The sequence below is a fragment of the Coloeus monedula genome, assembly GCF_965178545.1.
Source record: "Coloeus monedula genome assembly, chromosome: 9".
Lineage (NCBI taxonomy): Eukaryota > Metazoa > Chordata > Aves > Passeriformes > Corvidae > Coloeus > Coloeus monedula.
In genome coordinates, this window is record NC_138789.1 from 4,669,918 (window position 1) to 4,682,833 (window position 12,916).

Consider the following 12,916-nt stretch of genomic DNA (forward strand, 5'->3'; position numbering starts at 1 on the left):
GATTTCTCACAGCTGCTGCTTGGAAAGCTGCTCCTGCTGGATGGGCTCACACCCAACCCTGCAGGAATATGAGCAACTCCCAGGTCTGTCCCCACTGCCTCATCCCCTGCCCAAAAGCCAAAGGTAAATCCAGTGCAGGGATGGCAGCAGGAGGGAGCTGGGGGTTTCTGGACATATTCCAGGTACAGCACAGCAGTGATGGGGAATGAAATCTTCTGATGTGGACTGTCCAGCCCAATCAGAGCGAACATTGAGGGAAACCTCTTTAGTCAAGATATTCAGCAGCAACTTACAGATTTGCAGAGGTCACAGGTGATCTTTGAGGGACTTAGATTCTTTAATGGGATGTGATTTTCAGAAAGCCCAGTGAAAAATGGCCAATATTTGCGTGGAGTACCCCACTCAAGTGTCAGCCACATCCTAAGAGATGCTGTTAATGCAACCTCAGTCAGGTCCACACCCATCCCACAAATGAAATCAACACAAGGACAGCAAACTACACTGACAAAGCTTCTTCACAGGATGCAGTGCAAACCCTGCCCTCATATGGCACCAAAGCTGGAAGAAATATCTGCAGAGGTAACAATCTTCTTTGAAATAATAAATACAAAAGCTGTATTTTTTTCCTTTTTTTTTTTTTTTTTAACTCACAACAGCATTTGTTAAAAATATTACATCTGCTTTTGAGAAGGTAATATCCTCTCCATTTAATATGGAAAAATAAACTCTACAGGACACCCAACAGATCCCCCCAGTTGGCACAGAGCTGCTTTAAGAGATTAGATGCACGGGACACATCAAGGTGGAGGAGAGGTTTGGTCTTCCTTGTCCCCAAACTCTTAAAACATCATGTTGTAGGAATGGTAAAAGACAAGAATACATAAAAACAGTAAAATGTTTATTTTCTTAGAAAAAAAGAGATTCAAAATGATTGTGATCACACTCCCATTCGTGCTCAGCAAAGCCAATACTGCAAGCTTAGTCCTTGATTAAGATACCTGTTAAATGAAACTTTTTTCCTCTTAAAATACAAATTCCTGATCCTGTATCACTTCCAGTATTTCAGTGATAACACACTTTTAATGGATAATAGTTTCTCAGCTTCTTCTCAGCTGAGAAACAAGGCCTGCCATGGCAAAAACATCCCATCTCCAAAGCTTGGAATCACCAGCACTAACAAGCACTCCGGCCCCGACGCAGACGGACACACAGCTTAGGGGTGTTTCTTAGATGCTTGGATGTTCACTTATGGAAGCTTGGTATAACACTACCTCATCTGATAGAAAACAGGCCAGAAGCCTCAAGAAAATCAACAATGTCTTTTGGATTAACTTTTAAGGATTTGCTGCGTATCTGGACACAGAAAAAAGTGAGAAGTTGCAACAAGTTTTAACTAGCAGCAACAAAAACAGTTCCTTACGAGTTCTTAGCAATATTCCTCATGTGTTCATTAGGAAACACTGTAACTGAATGGAGCATATAATGTGGAAATGGTCTTCTGTTATGGAGTGCTGTTCGCTCGAGCAGACATCCCGAAGGTTGTATCCAGAAGGCTGGGTTGGATCTATTTACACTGGAGGTGCTCCTGGGGCGAGCGCAGAGCTGGCACTATGTGACATCCTCCTCCTCTGAACAGTAGTCACGACCCTGGAGGGACAAAGGCCAGGCAGTTGGTACATGGAGACAGCACATAGGAATAAATCCAGGGAATGCTTACTGAGAGCAGTTCTCTAAACCTGGGGGGTTTAAGTTCAGAGCTGGGTAGGAACCTTAGACACAGGGAATTTGCAGGAAACCAGGATAGAAGACACTTCTCTTTCTGTCACTATTAATCTCATAAACATCCCCCATATACTGAATTCCAGGGGAGGTCCAACAAACTGATTTACAAACCTGCTTTTATGTAAAGATCCACTTTGATGGACACAGCCCCGAGATTTGTTGTGAAAGGATAATCTCTGAGGCAAAAGCAACAAAGCACGTAATCCTATGAGCAACACAAGGCAGCTGCTGTGAACAAGAATCACTCATCTGATAACCCCAGCAAGAGTTTAACCACAGAGCAAAAGATACCATTCGTATTGAAATTATGCTTGTACTACGGGGGATTCAGCCTAAGCTTCACAAAACATGGATTTCTTATCAGACCAGTCGTGTTACACCTTTTATCCCATCCCAAACACAGGTGTGGAGCAGCATCTCTCTGGGTATTCCCCTTGGGATGGTCTGGAGAAGGCACATCCTGTCCCTCCCTACCCGTTCTTGCAGAGCAGCAAGAAAGGACCCGCTGGGAGCCACTGTCCTTGTTCCCCTGCACAAAACCAGCTGGAGCTCAGCTGTTCGGTACAAGGCACCCAGGGTATCTTGCATCAAACAAGTGCCTCAAATGCAGGACACAAAATCTCAACCTCTGGACTAATTCCCATTGTTCCCGTGTGCTGGGTGTATCACCTGAGCACCTGGAGAAGGAGAGCAGGAAAGACAAAAGTTTAAAAAAACTGAGAGATCGGTGTTCTTAACAGCGATCAGTTTATCTGGGACACACAGCTGGGCTGCACACCAGGAACAAAGGCTCCAAAATGTCTCTGCAGTGAAAATCCCAGCACCAATGGTGGGACTGCAGAGCCTGGCTTTGCTGGAGTCCACACCCAGGAATGTGCAGTGCTCTGACAACTCCCTGGGGCCCAGCACTGAGAGCAGAAGGGTTTTCTAAGTACATTAAAATAACCCCCAAGAGACTTATCAGCCCAAATTCTGACTCAGAAATCACTGACCCAGAAAGAAAGGAAAAAAAAACCAAACCATTTTTTGAGCTGTGACTCAAAAAGAAGGAACATTGAAATTCTTTGCAGTGAAGCACCAATCTGTTGGTTTTCTCCAGGCCAGGGACCACATCTGGACAAATCCAGGAGACTGACCTGGTGGTGACGAAGGCTTTGCCCAAAATGCTTCAGAGCTGTGAAAGGCAGCAGCAGTGACTGAGGGCTGAGCTCAGGACATTTCCAGGGCATCCATTTACCTGCTCAAGAGGGAGCACTCCCCACTGGTGGCCATCGCTACTATTAAAGCCTCAAGCAGACCCAAATCTGAGAGAAGAAAAGTCATCCTGCACTTTTTCCCTCCTACTCCTCCTACCGTTCTTCTGCTTTTGGGTTTGCTCCATGGCTGCCAAGTGCATCAGTTCTCAAATGGATGCCAAGGAACTGCTTCAAACCAACGTGCTGAGCAAGGTCTGGCAATAGCACAGACACACTACCTCCCACCAAAGGCCTGAAGGCCACCACGAGCTGGGCTGAGCCTTCCAGACACGTCATTTCCATCTGCACACTGCTGGGGATGGGGACACATCTGTGTCATCCTTTGGGTGACCCAACGAGCTCAGGTGATGCCCAGACTGCGGTGAATCCTCATGGTGCCCGACAGAGCTTTGGTCTAAAGGTTACTCCTCAAATGCATTTTTGTCCGTACTAACAAGGCCAGCATTGCTCAGGAAGATCAGAGAAGGAATAAAGTGCCCTGCTGTCACAGCCTTTCCCGCTGCATCAGAAATCCAAAACAAGGGTTCTGCCCTCAGTGCTCCTTGGGCAGACGGCTGCCACTCCCTGCTGGCAGAAGAAAGGCAACTTTGGCCCCAGTCCAGTAAAATACTTTAAAATGTCCATTTTTGACCTGTTGGTTGTTTCAGAGGATGCTTGACAAATGCTGGAGGAGATGATCTCTTGATCACTGAGAGGCTGCTGTGCTTGAGATGGGCAGTTATCCTGGTAGGCCTGGGAAAACCTCATGGGAAATGGTCAGCTAAGAGCCTGCAGAAACCACATTGCTCTAGTGGAAGTGTCCCTGCTCACTGCAGGGGTTGGACCAGGTGACCTTTAAAGGTCCCTTCCAACCCAAACCACTCTCTGATTCTACGATTCCATGATTTCCAGTCAAATCCCGTCCAGGGGAGCAGGCTCCTGCATCCAGAGGAGCCAGAGGTACAGAGCAAGTGGCTACTAACAGGAATGCATGGGCTAAGTAAATTGTGGGCTCAATCCCTGCATAAGCCATTCACATGAGTTGGACTCAATGATTCTTGTGGGTCCCTTCCAATTCTATGATTTCTGAGATTAATGATTTAATGATTGAAAGTGTGAATGAATTATGTTGAGGAAGATGAGAACTGTAATACATGCCTCCAAGTCCTGTAATTCCTGAGGAATCCCATTTCCCACCTCTGCAGTTCAAAATCCAACTGTCAGCTTTTGTAGATGTCCACAGAACACTCTGAGTGTTTCTTAACGAGCGTGTGAATTTAAGGTAAATTAAAAAGCAGCCTGATGTTCTTTTCCTGCTGCCTGCACTCAAACCAGAAGGGCATCTCTCCCCTTGCTGCACCTCCCAAGTGCTCCCTTCCTGATGTCCCTCCAGGGGATGCATCATGGCTCATGATATCCTTTTAGGGAATAAAAAGAGAAAGAAAAAAATCGCAGGGAAAGGCTTTTTCCCCATTGTATGGGTGACAGGCCAATAAACAACACTGCCCGGCTCAATGGCCCCTTGTGCCGGAGGACTGGGCCAGGCAGGGGAGGGACAGGAGGGGCAGAGGACGAAGACGGAGAGGAAGCAGGGGAGGGAGAGAAGGAAGGGGAGGGAGAGGTGGGAGGGGAGGAAGAGGAGGCAGGGGAGGCAGAGGAAGGAGCAAGCAGCCCTTTCTCCTGCGGGCTGGGGACACAGTGGCCCCTTTGAGGGGCCCGGCTGGGCAGCCCCCGCCCGGCCCCGCGCTGGGAACCCTTTTCATCAGGTTTTGTTTACAGCCCTCGCAGAAAGGACGGGAAGAAAATGCCGGGAGGCGGCACTAAATCATTGTATACTGTGCTTATTTTTGTCCGTTTCTCATTTTGTTAGGGAAAAATCAATGGAGTCATTAAGAGCAATCCACTTTGCTAATGAGTTTCAGCCTAATCACTGTGCCCTCGCATACGTTGGGTTGGCAGCCCATTCCCAAGGGCACTCCCTCCATCCCATACAAGGAGCTGCTTTGTGTCCACTCCCCGCTTCCATGCCCAGCGTTACTAACGAGGGATGCAGTGAGTTGCTGCCAGTTGCATCTTTCCCATGGGTTGGGTATTCTCCCACCAGCTCCCCGGGACTAGGTGAGTGGACGGGTGGAGAAATCCCTGCACACCCACCCGACACAGCGCTGGTGCTCAAGACCAAGTGATCTGCTGACCCACAGTGACATCCCCCATGGGGGTGGCAACACCATGTCCCAGGCTCGGGGTACCCACCAGCCCCACATCTTCACAATTTTTAATCTCATTTTTGTCCATGAGCATGTTTGCATTGTGATTGTTTTTTACAAACCATTGTAGCCATGTAGGAGACAGTTTTTGATGATGGGACTGTGTATTGGGTTGACCCTGAGTTGATGGACAGTCTTTAAGACCAATTACGCTTCTCACAATTTACATATTTAAACCGCACAGAAAGGCGGGACTTCCCCTTTTGGTCGGAGCTCGCTTGCTGGGAGGTGGGGGCTCCGGAGCCTCCCGGCCCCGCCGGGCCGGGCCGGGGCCACTGCCCCTTTCCCCCTTTCCCAACACCGCAGCACGGACCCTGGGTGGCTGGGGGGGAACTGCCTCAGAGCCGCAGGCAGCTAAAACCAGCCATGGACTGCTCACGGCTAAACCCATCCAGCGCGGCTTCTGGGGACCGGCGGGTCCCTCTCCTCTCCATGCGGAGCTGGCGGAGCCAACGGGAGCCGGCAGAGCCTCCTGTCTGCAGCCAGCACACTTCGTGCTGAACTGAAGAAGACACCACGCAGCCAGCAGCACAAAGGGAGCGAGGCTTTCCCCACCGTAAAGCTGAACAAGAACACCCTTCAGCATGGCGGTGTCAGTCAGAGAGAAAGAGAAGTGAGTCCCGTGGGACGGAGCTGGAAATGGCGGCGGGAGAAAAGAGGGCGGGGCCGCGATTCTGGCGGGCAGCTTAAAAGAAACCTTCTTGCATGCCGTGGTAAGAAACTGTAATACCACAAACTGTTTGTCTCTTTAATCCATTTGAAGAACATGGGGGGATGGAGTATCTTCGTGTGCCTGTGAAGATTGTGAAGAATGCCTATGCCAGGCTATATAGTAGTAAGAGGCTGCTAGAGACTTGTGGCGAAGAAGAGCCTTTGTGTGCAGGCCCAAATAACTTATCCTTAAAAAGATGAATAACCCCATGTGATGGCCCATGTTTTGCAGTGTGAAGGAACTGTGAGATTTTTCATGGGAGAGATGTTCTACACACAGCAGATTGATTGTTTCCGGGCGGATCTGCTGTTGGTGGCAGTTTGGGAACCACGTGCAACTGAAGGAAAAACCCTTTTTTCCCTTAAGCATAAGAGAGAGACTTTTCAAGAACTGGAACACTGACTAACATCCCATGTTCTGTTATCCCTTGTGTGAGCTAGGTAAAAGGAGAGAAGTGCTGGCTGGAGGGGGGGGGGGGGATTTGTTTTTGTTTTGTTATTGTCTCTTTACTTTTAATTCTATTAGTAATAAAACTCTTTCATTGTACTGCAACTGTTTAAGATTTGTGCCTGCTTTGCTTTTCTCCTAATTCTTATCTCACAGAAGGAAAATAAGAAAGTAATGAATATTTTGAACCAAAACCACTACAGACTGGTGACAGTTCTCCTCTGGTACAGCTGCCCAGGATTGTTTTACCATTGTCCCTTTTGAACCACAAAGCCAGAGGTGCTTCTCTTGTGGGGTTACAATCCCCAAATATAATCCCAGGAATTGCTTGTCAATTGTTCCATTACCCCTCAGCCTTTTTCCTACAGAGAGACAGCTGCCTATACACTCTGGCACAGCCCCCAGTAATAACATACACTTCAAGGAGATAATTCCTCCAGATCATTGTACTCCTCTGTGGAGGATTCAGAGACATTTTTCCCATCATTTTCCAGGACAGCCACCATCAAGATGTTTGTGCTAGCAAGCACTAAATGGGTAAATTTTCCACATTCAATGCTTCATATGTTATAGATTTTATTTCTATTTATTTCATGCAAGCCCTGGTGGGACAGGGCCCCTTCAAGGCAATGGACTTGAGCCTGCAGGGCTGTGCCCAGGATCAACTCTGCTCTGAGCCATCCCGTGCAATTCATGGAATCCCACAACAGTTTGGGTGGGAAGAAACCTTAAAGCCCATCCCGTTCCACCCCCTTCCACTAGCCCAGCTTGCTCCAAGCCCCATCCAACCTGGCCTTGGACACTGCCAGGGATCCAGGGGCAGCCACAGCTTCTCTGGGCACCCTGTGCCAGGGCCTCCCCACCCTCACAGTCATGAATTTCTTCCCAATATCCCATCCAACCCTCTGGCAGTGGGAAGCCATTCCCCCTTGTCAAATGGTACTCCAGGCTCTTGTCCCAAGTCCCTCTCCAGCAACAGGTCTATGTCCTTCCTGTGCTGGGATTTCTTTTCAGGGAGTAACATACAATTTGCATGGAGCCCTGTGGAATCACGGTCCAAATAAATCTGTGATGCAGAAAGAAGATAAAAACAACCAAAGGCTTGAGAAACCTCAGGAGAGACATGTTAATTCTTCACTGTGTGTTTCACAGCAAATCTTTTTGAGTCCAAATGCAACAACTGACTAAATTAGTCCTTGATCTATTAGACTGGAGAGAACCCAGGTCATTCATTTACTTGCCTGAATACCAACACAAATGGCCTGGTACCAGGACATGTTTCTATCTTCTTAATCAGAGCCAATAGTTCAAAACCAGATTTATCCCACCATGGGAGTGCAGTGACTGTCCCAATCCTGGCTGCAGCCAGTAGAGCCTACTTCTCCTCTGCTGGGCACAGCAGATCTCAGATTTATCCAGCAGCTGCAGGGTTTCCTTTAGGAGGACCGTTCAGTCACTCTCTGATTCCTTCTCTGGTTTCCAAAGACATATTTCTGTCTTTTTCTGCCTTCATCTCTCAGGTCAAGAAAATTACTTGTACTCCTGACCCACATCTTTCTAATTTACTCCAGGGAATGCTCTCCTCGAGCTTAATTGCTGCTATTACCTGTTGCTCATCCTCCACTGGAATAAGTTTCTGTAATTTCAGGCTAATTTTCAATAAATGATGATAAGGCTGACAGCAGATGAGCTGCCTCCTTCCCACTGCCAGTCTCTGCTTCATTTCCCCCTGAACTCTGGAACACACGTGCTTTTTGTCTCCCAAAGCAAAGCCCGTGACTCCACTCACAATAACCTCAGCCAGCAGGAAGCCCCAAGAGGACTCACTGCAGCCACTGGCAGATGTTGGGCACTTTTCTGAGCCTGCTCTGCCACCGCTCAGGGCCTCGTGCTGCTCACAGGTCCTTGGTCTCCCCCTTTGCTCTCTCTCCATGGTCTGCCACAGGTCAGAAAGTGTTTGGACAACACTTTTAGGCATGTGGTGGGATTCTCGGGGCTGTCCTGTGAGTTGGACTCCATGGTCCTTGTGGGTCTCTGCCAGCTCAGGATATTCTATGATATTACAAATAACTACAGCTTCTTGTGCTGTCAACTGCTCAGCTCTCTCCAGCTGCTCCCAGTATCCCATCTAACCTGTAACTCTGGCTTCTCATCAGGTCTGGGAGTATTTTTACCTCAAATTCTGGTGTTTCTTAAAGGACTGGGTTGACTCCAGCAGAACCAATATCTAAGCCCATGTTCAAGGCTAACTTTCACATTCTCAGTCAGTCCTACCCCAGCCCTCATCCCAGTGTTTCTGCCTTCCAGAAAACCCTATGAATGGCACTACCACCATCACAGGCAGTTCTGTACACGCCAGTTCAGCTCCAGCTCTCAGAGCAGGGACAGACAGACTCACTCAGAGACAGAGCAGATGTCCCCCTCTGAACGACTCACAGTGTTTTGACACTGAATTTTGGTAGACAGAAGCTCCATGCTTCATGACATTCTGGTTTTTACCTTTTGGGTGACATTTGCAGGAGGCAGTGGGAGCTTTGTAGGAGCAGCCAGGAACGCACTGCTGGGGGCAGGACTTCCAGAGAAACTCTCCAGACTGTTCCAGTAAGGCCTTTTTTGATCTCCAGGACTCATGAATACTTCCTGTTTGCAGCTGATGAAACACCAGCCCGTGTTCTTTCCATTTCACACTTTGGCTGCAGGAGTTTTATTTCAGCTCCCCTCCCTGTCCATGTGATGGCTGTGCCAGGTCCAAGCACCCATGTAATGTTCCTGCCTAATGCTCACACGTCAGAGCTGTTGTTACTCACTTGGGGTTGGTGACCCAGCACCCCTGGGGATCTCAGTGGAGCTGAGGATGTTTTGCTCCTGACTGCAGTTCCTGCAGCACAGCCCATGGAGCAGCATCTCCATCACAAATCCAACAGCCGCGGTTACACAGGAGCACCACAACGTTTGGGACCTCACCAGCCACAGGCAACACCCCCCACACGTCCGCAGACTTTTCCAGCTGCCACAGGTGAGCCGCTCACTGATACGATTCCTCGAAATGTTCGACTGCTGTCCTCCATCTCTCTGGAGAACCAACTGAAAATGCTATTTAGGGATCAGACAAAACCCCTCATATTTTCCAATCTTTTTGGCATTGGTGGCAACACCTAGACAAAAAAAAGTGTTGCGGGCAAAGATGAATTTAAAAGCCCGAAACTTCTTTTATGAAGACTATTTCCTCAGGCACAGGAGATCCTCAGGGAACACAAATCCCATGTTCAGCTGCACATTAACTCCTGCCAATCCCATCAGCTGTCAGCAGCTTGGTCTCTTTGACAGATAAACAGTGGATTTCCTCTAAACAGACAATCTCCTGATCCCAAAGATAAATTATCCCCAAGATAAATTAGCCCTGGAGATCACCTGGGAACATCTCCAAGCTGATCCAAACAGCTCCAAACAGAGGAGACAGGGTCAGCTGCACCTCAGCATGGCAGCTGGGGAATGAGGGGTGTTAGTGCCCTGCCACAAACCTCGGGAACAAAAATTAACCAAAATTCATAATTAGATACAGCCTGATGGCGATGTCTGGTCTGTAGATAAGATACATCTCTGGAAAATCCATTTCACTGGAGATTCTGTGCTCAACGTTGTGGAAGGTGATGATGTCCAGGAAAAGCATCTGAATATTCATAGGGTGAATGCATTTATTCAAAGGAGATGTAGCAGTATTATGGATATTTAGAAAGTCTACTTTTAAATGCGTTTGGTTACATAAAATCTTACCCCTGTGAAATACTGGGTACAGAAATATTCTTCTCAGGAATCTATGAACTCCTCCTCACTTTTCCCCTTTATGTCTTTTTTTGCTTTCCTAATTTTTAATTTTTTTTAAGAGGAAAGTAACAAAAGTAGTGTTACTTGGGACAAGTAAGAGATGCACCCACTGTAGCAATGTGACACCTAAGACCAGGACTGCTGGCAAAACCAGCAGAAATTCAGAGTCATGCGAGTAAAACTTTCCCTTCTACTCTGCAATCCAACATGACAACAGAACAGAATAGAATAACAGACTAGAACAGAATAGACTAGACTAGAATAGTCTAGTTTTCAGCTGGGGAGACCTACAATGATCAACAGCCCTGAGCACTTCAGGGCTGAGCAGAAATTACTGTGTGTTGTTAAGGGCATTGTCCACATGTCTCCTGAACACCAACAGGCCTGGGGCATCCACCAGCTCTCTGGGAAGCCTGTTCCAGTGTCTGACTTCCCTCTCCATAAAGGAATGTTTCCTCATATCCAGTCTGAAACTGGGAGTAAAAATTAGTGTACTACAACTGAGGAAGCCAATATTTAATATGAAGTATTAAACAAGATACATGACTCCAAAATAGGCTGTGTAAAGAGTAAATGAGTGTGTGAACATCAACCCCCCCAGCTCCCTCAGCTACTCCTGGCATGAGCTGTGTCCCACAAAAAAGCCGAGAGTATTAATTTAAAAGGTTTCTGAAACACACAAAAGCTGCTCTCAGGACAGCTGAGATATGCAAAGAATTACTCATCCTCTTCTTCGAAACATCTCCAACACCTCTATCTCACTGGCACAGCCCTGGAGCAGGGTTATCCACACTTAACAGCCACACCATCCCTTGGAGCCAGTGGCTACTTTGAGGAGATTCAGCATGAAATTCCCGGGGTATCCCAGATACTATCAGCATTAACATTCCAGTTGTCTCCCACAGAGATGAGATGAAAGATCAAATCAGCAATGACATAAAACCCCACTTTGCTCTTCACCTTTATCCAGGAGGTATACCCTGAACATCTGAGTTAATCTGCCATTAATCCCAGACTGGTGACATTCCCACAAAACAAAGGATTCTCTCAGCACCTCCTGCGAACTCTTTGCCTTCCTGGTCATTGCACTTGAACTATCTAACCAAGGAGCAGGAAGAGAGATCTTGGGCCAGACCCCTCCGAATCACAAAGAACACGGAGCTGCAGCAGGCAGGTCACTGTCCTCCCACAGATCTGGGAAAGCTGTGTCCACCCCCGAGGGAGAATAGATATTTACATTACTGTGCCTTACCTTTTCAATTTTTTCATCAAGCATTCTGAAGAATTCTTGTTGGCTTTCAGAGATGTGCATGCTGGAAAGCAAAGGAACAGTATCAATACCAACAGATTTCTTCCATTATAAAACAGCCCAGGGTTGTTGAGGGGGCCCAGCTATCAGCTTCCACCACTGTGAAAAATAAATCACTTTATGCTTTCATCTAAAATGTCACTTTTTAATCTTTTTTCCCCCTATTTTTGGTTTGTCCACAAAAAATTACTGCATTTAATTCTGTGTACATGCATAACACTCAGGGTGTTAACTGGGACCCACATGCATCCAGAGGAGACTGTTCCCTTTTCCAGGCTGACTGCAGGAAGTACCTCTCCCTGGGCCAGTGAGAGTCCCCTCTCTGTCAGGACAGGAGGTTTTCCAGGACTGCCAACCTCACCACCACAGAATGAGACACCCACAACATGAGGTTAAAGGCTGTGTCCTCTTATCCTGCCACTTGTTACAGGGGAGAAGAGACTGACAACTGCTACAACCTCCTGTCAGGGAGTTGTGCAGAGCCAGAAGGTCCCCTCTGAGCCTCCTTTTCTACAGGCTGAGCCCCTAGAGCTCCCTCAGCCACTCCTGGTGCTCCAGACCCTTCACTTCAACTAATTCTGCAGCACCAAGAGGCTAAGTGATATGATTTTGCATTAGTAAAAGAGGGCTGGAAAATACTTTTTCCAGTGTCTGTAAAATGCTAATGGTCACACAAGACCACAGGTCCTTCCCCATGGGGAACTTGCAAGCTAAAAACACAGAAAGGACAAGGACACAAGGGTGAGGACGGATGGCAGGTGGTATATGGGGTGTTTATTTATGTTAGCGGATGGTGAGAGCCTCCTTCCTGCACGAGTAACACCCCTCCAGGAAGGTGAGGCTGGAGCATCCTCTGGACCCGCAGTAGGGAGGAGCACCTGGGCTCACAGGGGGCTGGGGAAACGTGCCAGGGACTCCACGTGCAACACAAAAAAAAATGCAAAAAAGGGAGGATGGGGACTGGTGCCAGTGGCAACAGTGATGCCAAACAGTCAGAAGGACACACAGCTCTTGGAGATTTTCCCCAGCACAGAAAGCTGGCTTGGCTTGCTGGATTCCCACCCATCCCCTCTTCCTCAGAGTGATCCTTTCATCTGTGATGAGTTAATGCCCTAAGTGCCCAACAACGGGCCGCACTTCCCCACAAAGCTCAGCATTGAGCCCTCCCTGCTATCGGCTGAACTTATACAAAGATTTGCTTATGTGGGACATAAGTGAAGCTCAGTTCACAGGAGAAGGGCTCAGAAATGACATTAAAACCTAAAGCTGGGCATTCAGGAGCAGGAACAATTCACCTTTCAGTGGTTGAGGGAGTTCTTGTCCCCAGCTGTCTGCCTGT

At 47.8% G+C, this 12,916-nt stretch overlaps 1 protein-coding gene across 2 annotated transcripts in view; it reads right to left on the bottom strand.

Annotated features, from left to right (window-relative positions):
• Window positions 1-877: 877 nt before the first annotated feature.
• The window catches only part of LOC309575953 (uncharacterized protein C1orf21), a 108,980-nt gene continuing 96,941 nt past the window's right edge, over window positions 878-12,916 (bottom strand). For both annotated transcript variants that reach the window (XM_082286847.1, XM_082286848.1), the window contains exons 5-6: window positions 11,521-11,581; window positions 878-1,647 (exon numbers count right to left, since the gene is read on the bottom strand). In XM_082286847.1, the coding sequence (XP_082142973.1) occupies window positions 1,609-1,647; window positions 11,521-11,581 (100 nt within the window). In that variant the 3' untranslated portion in view covers window positions 878-1,608. The remainder of the gene's footprint in view (window positions 1,648-11,520; window positions 11,582-12,916) is intronic.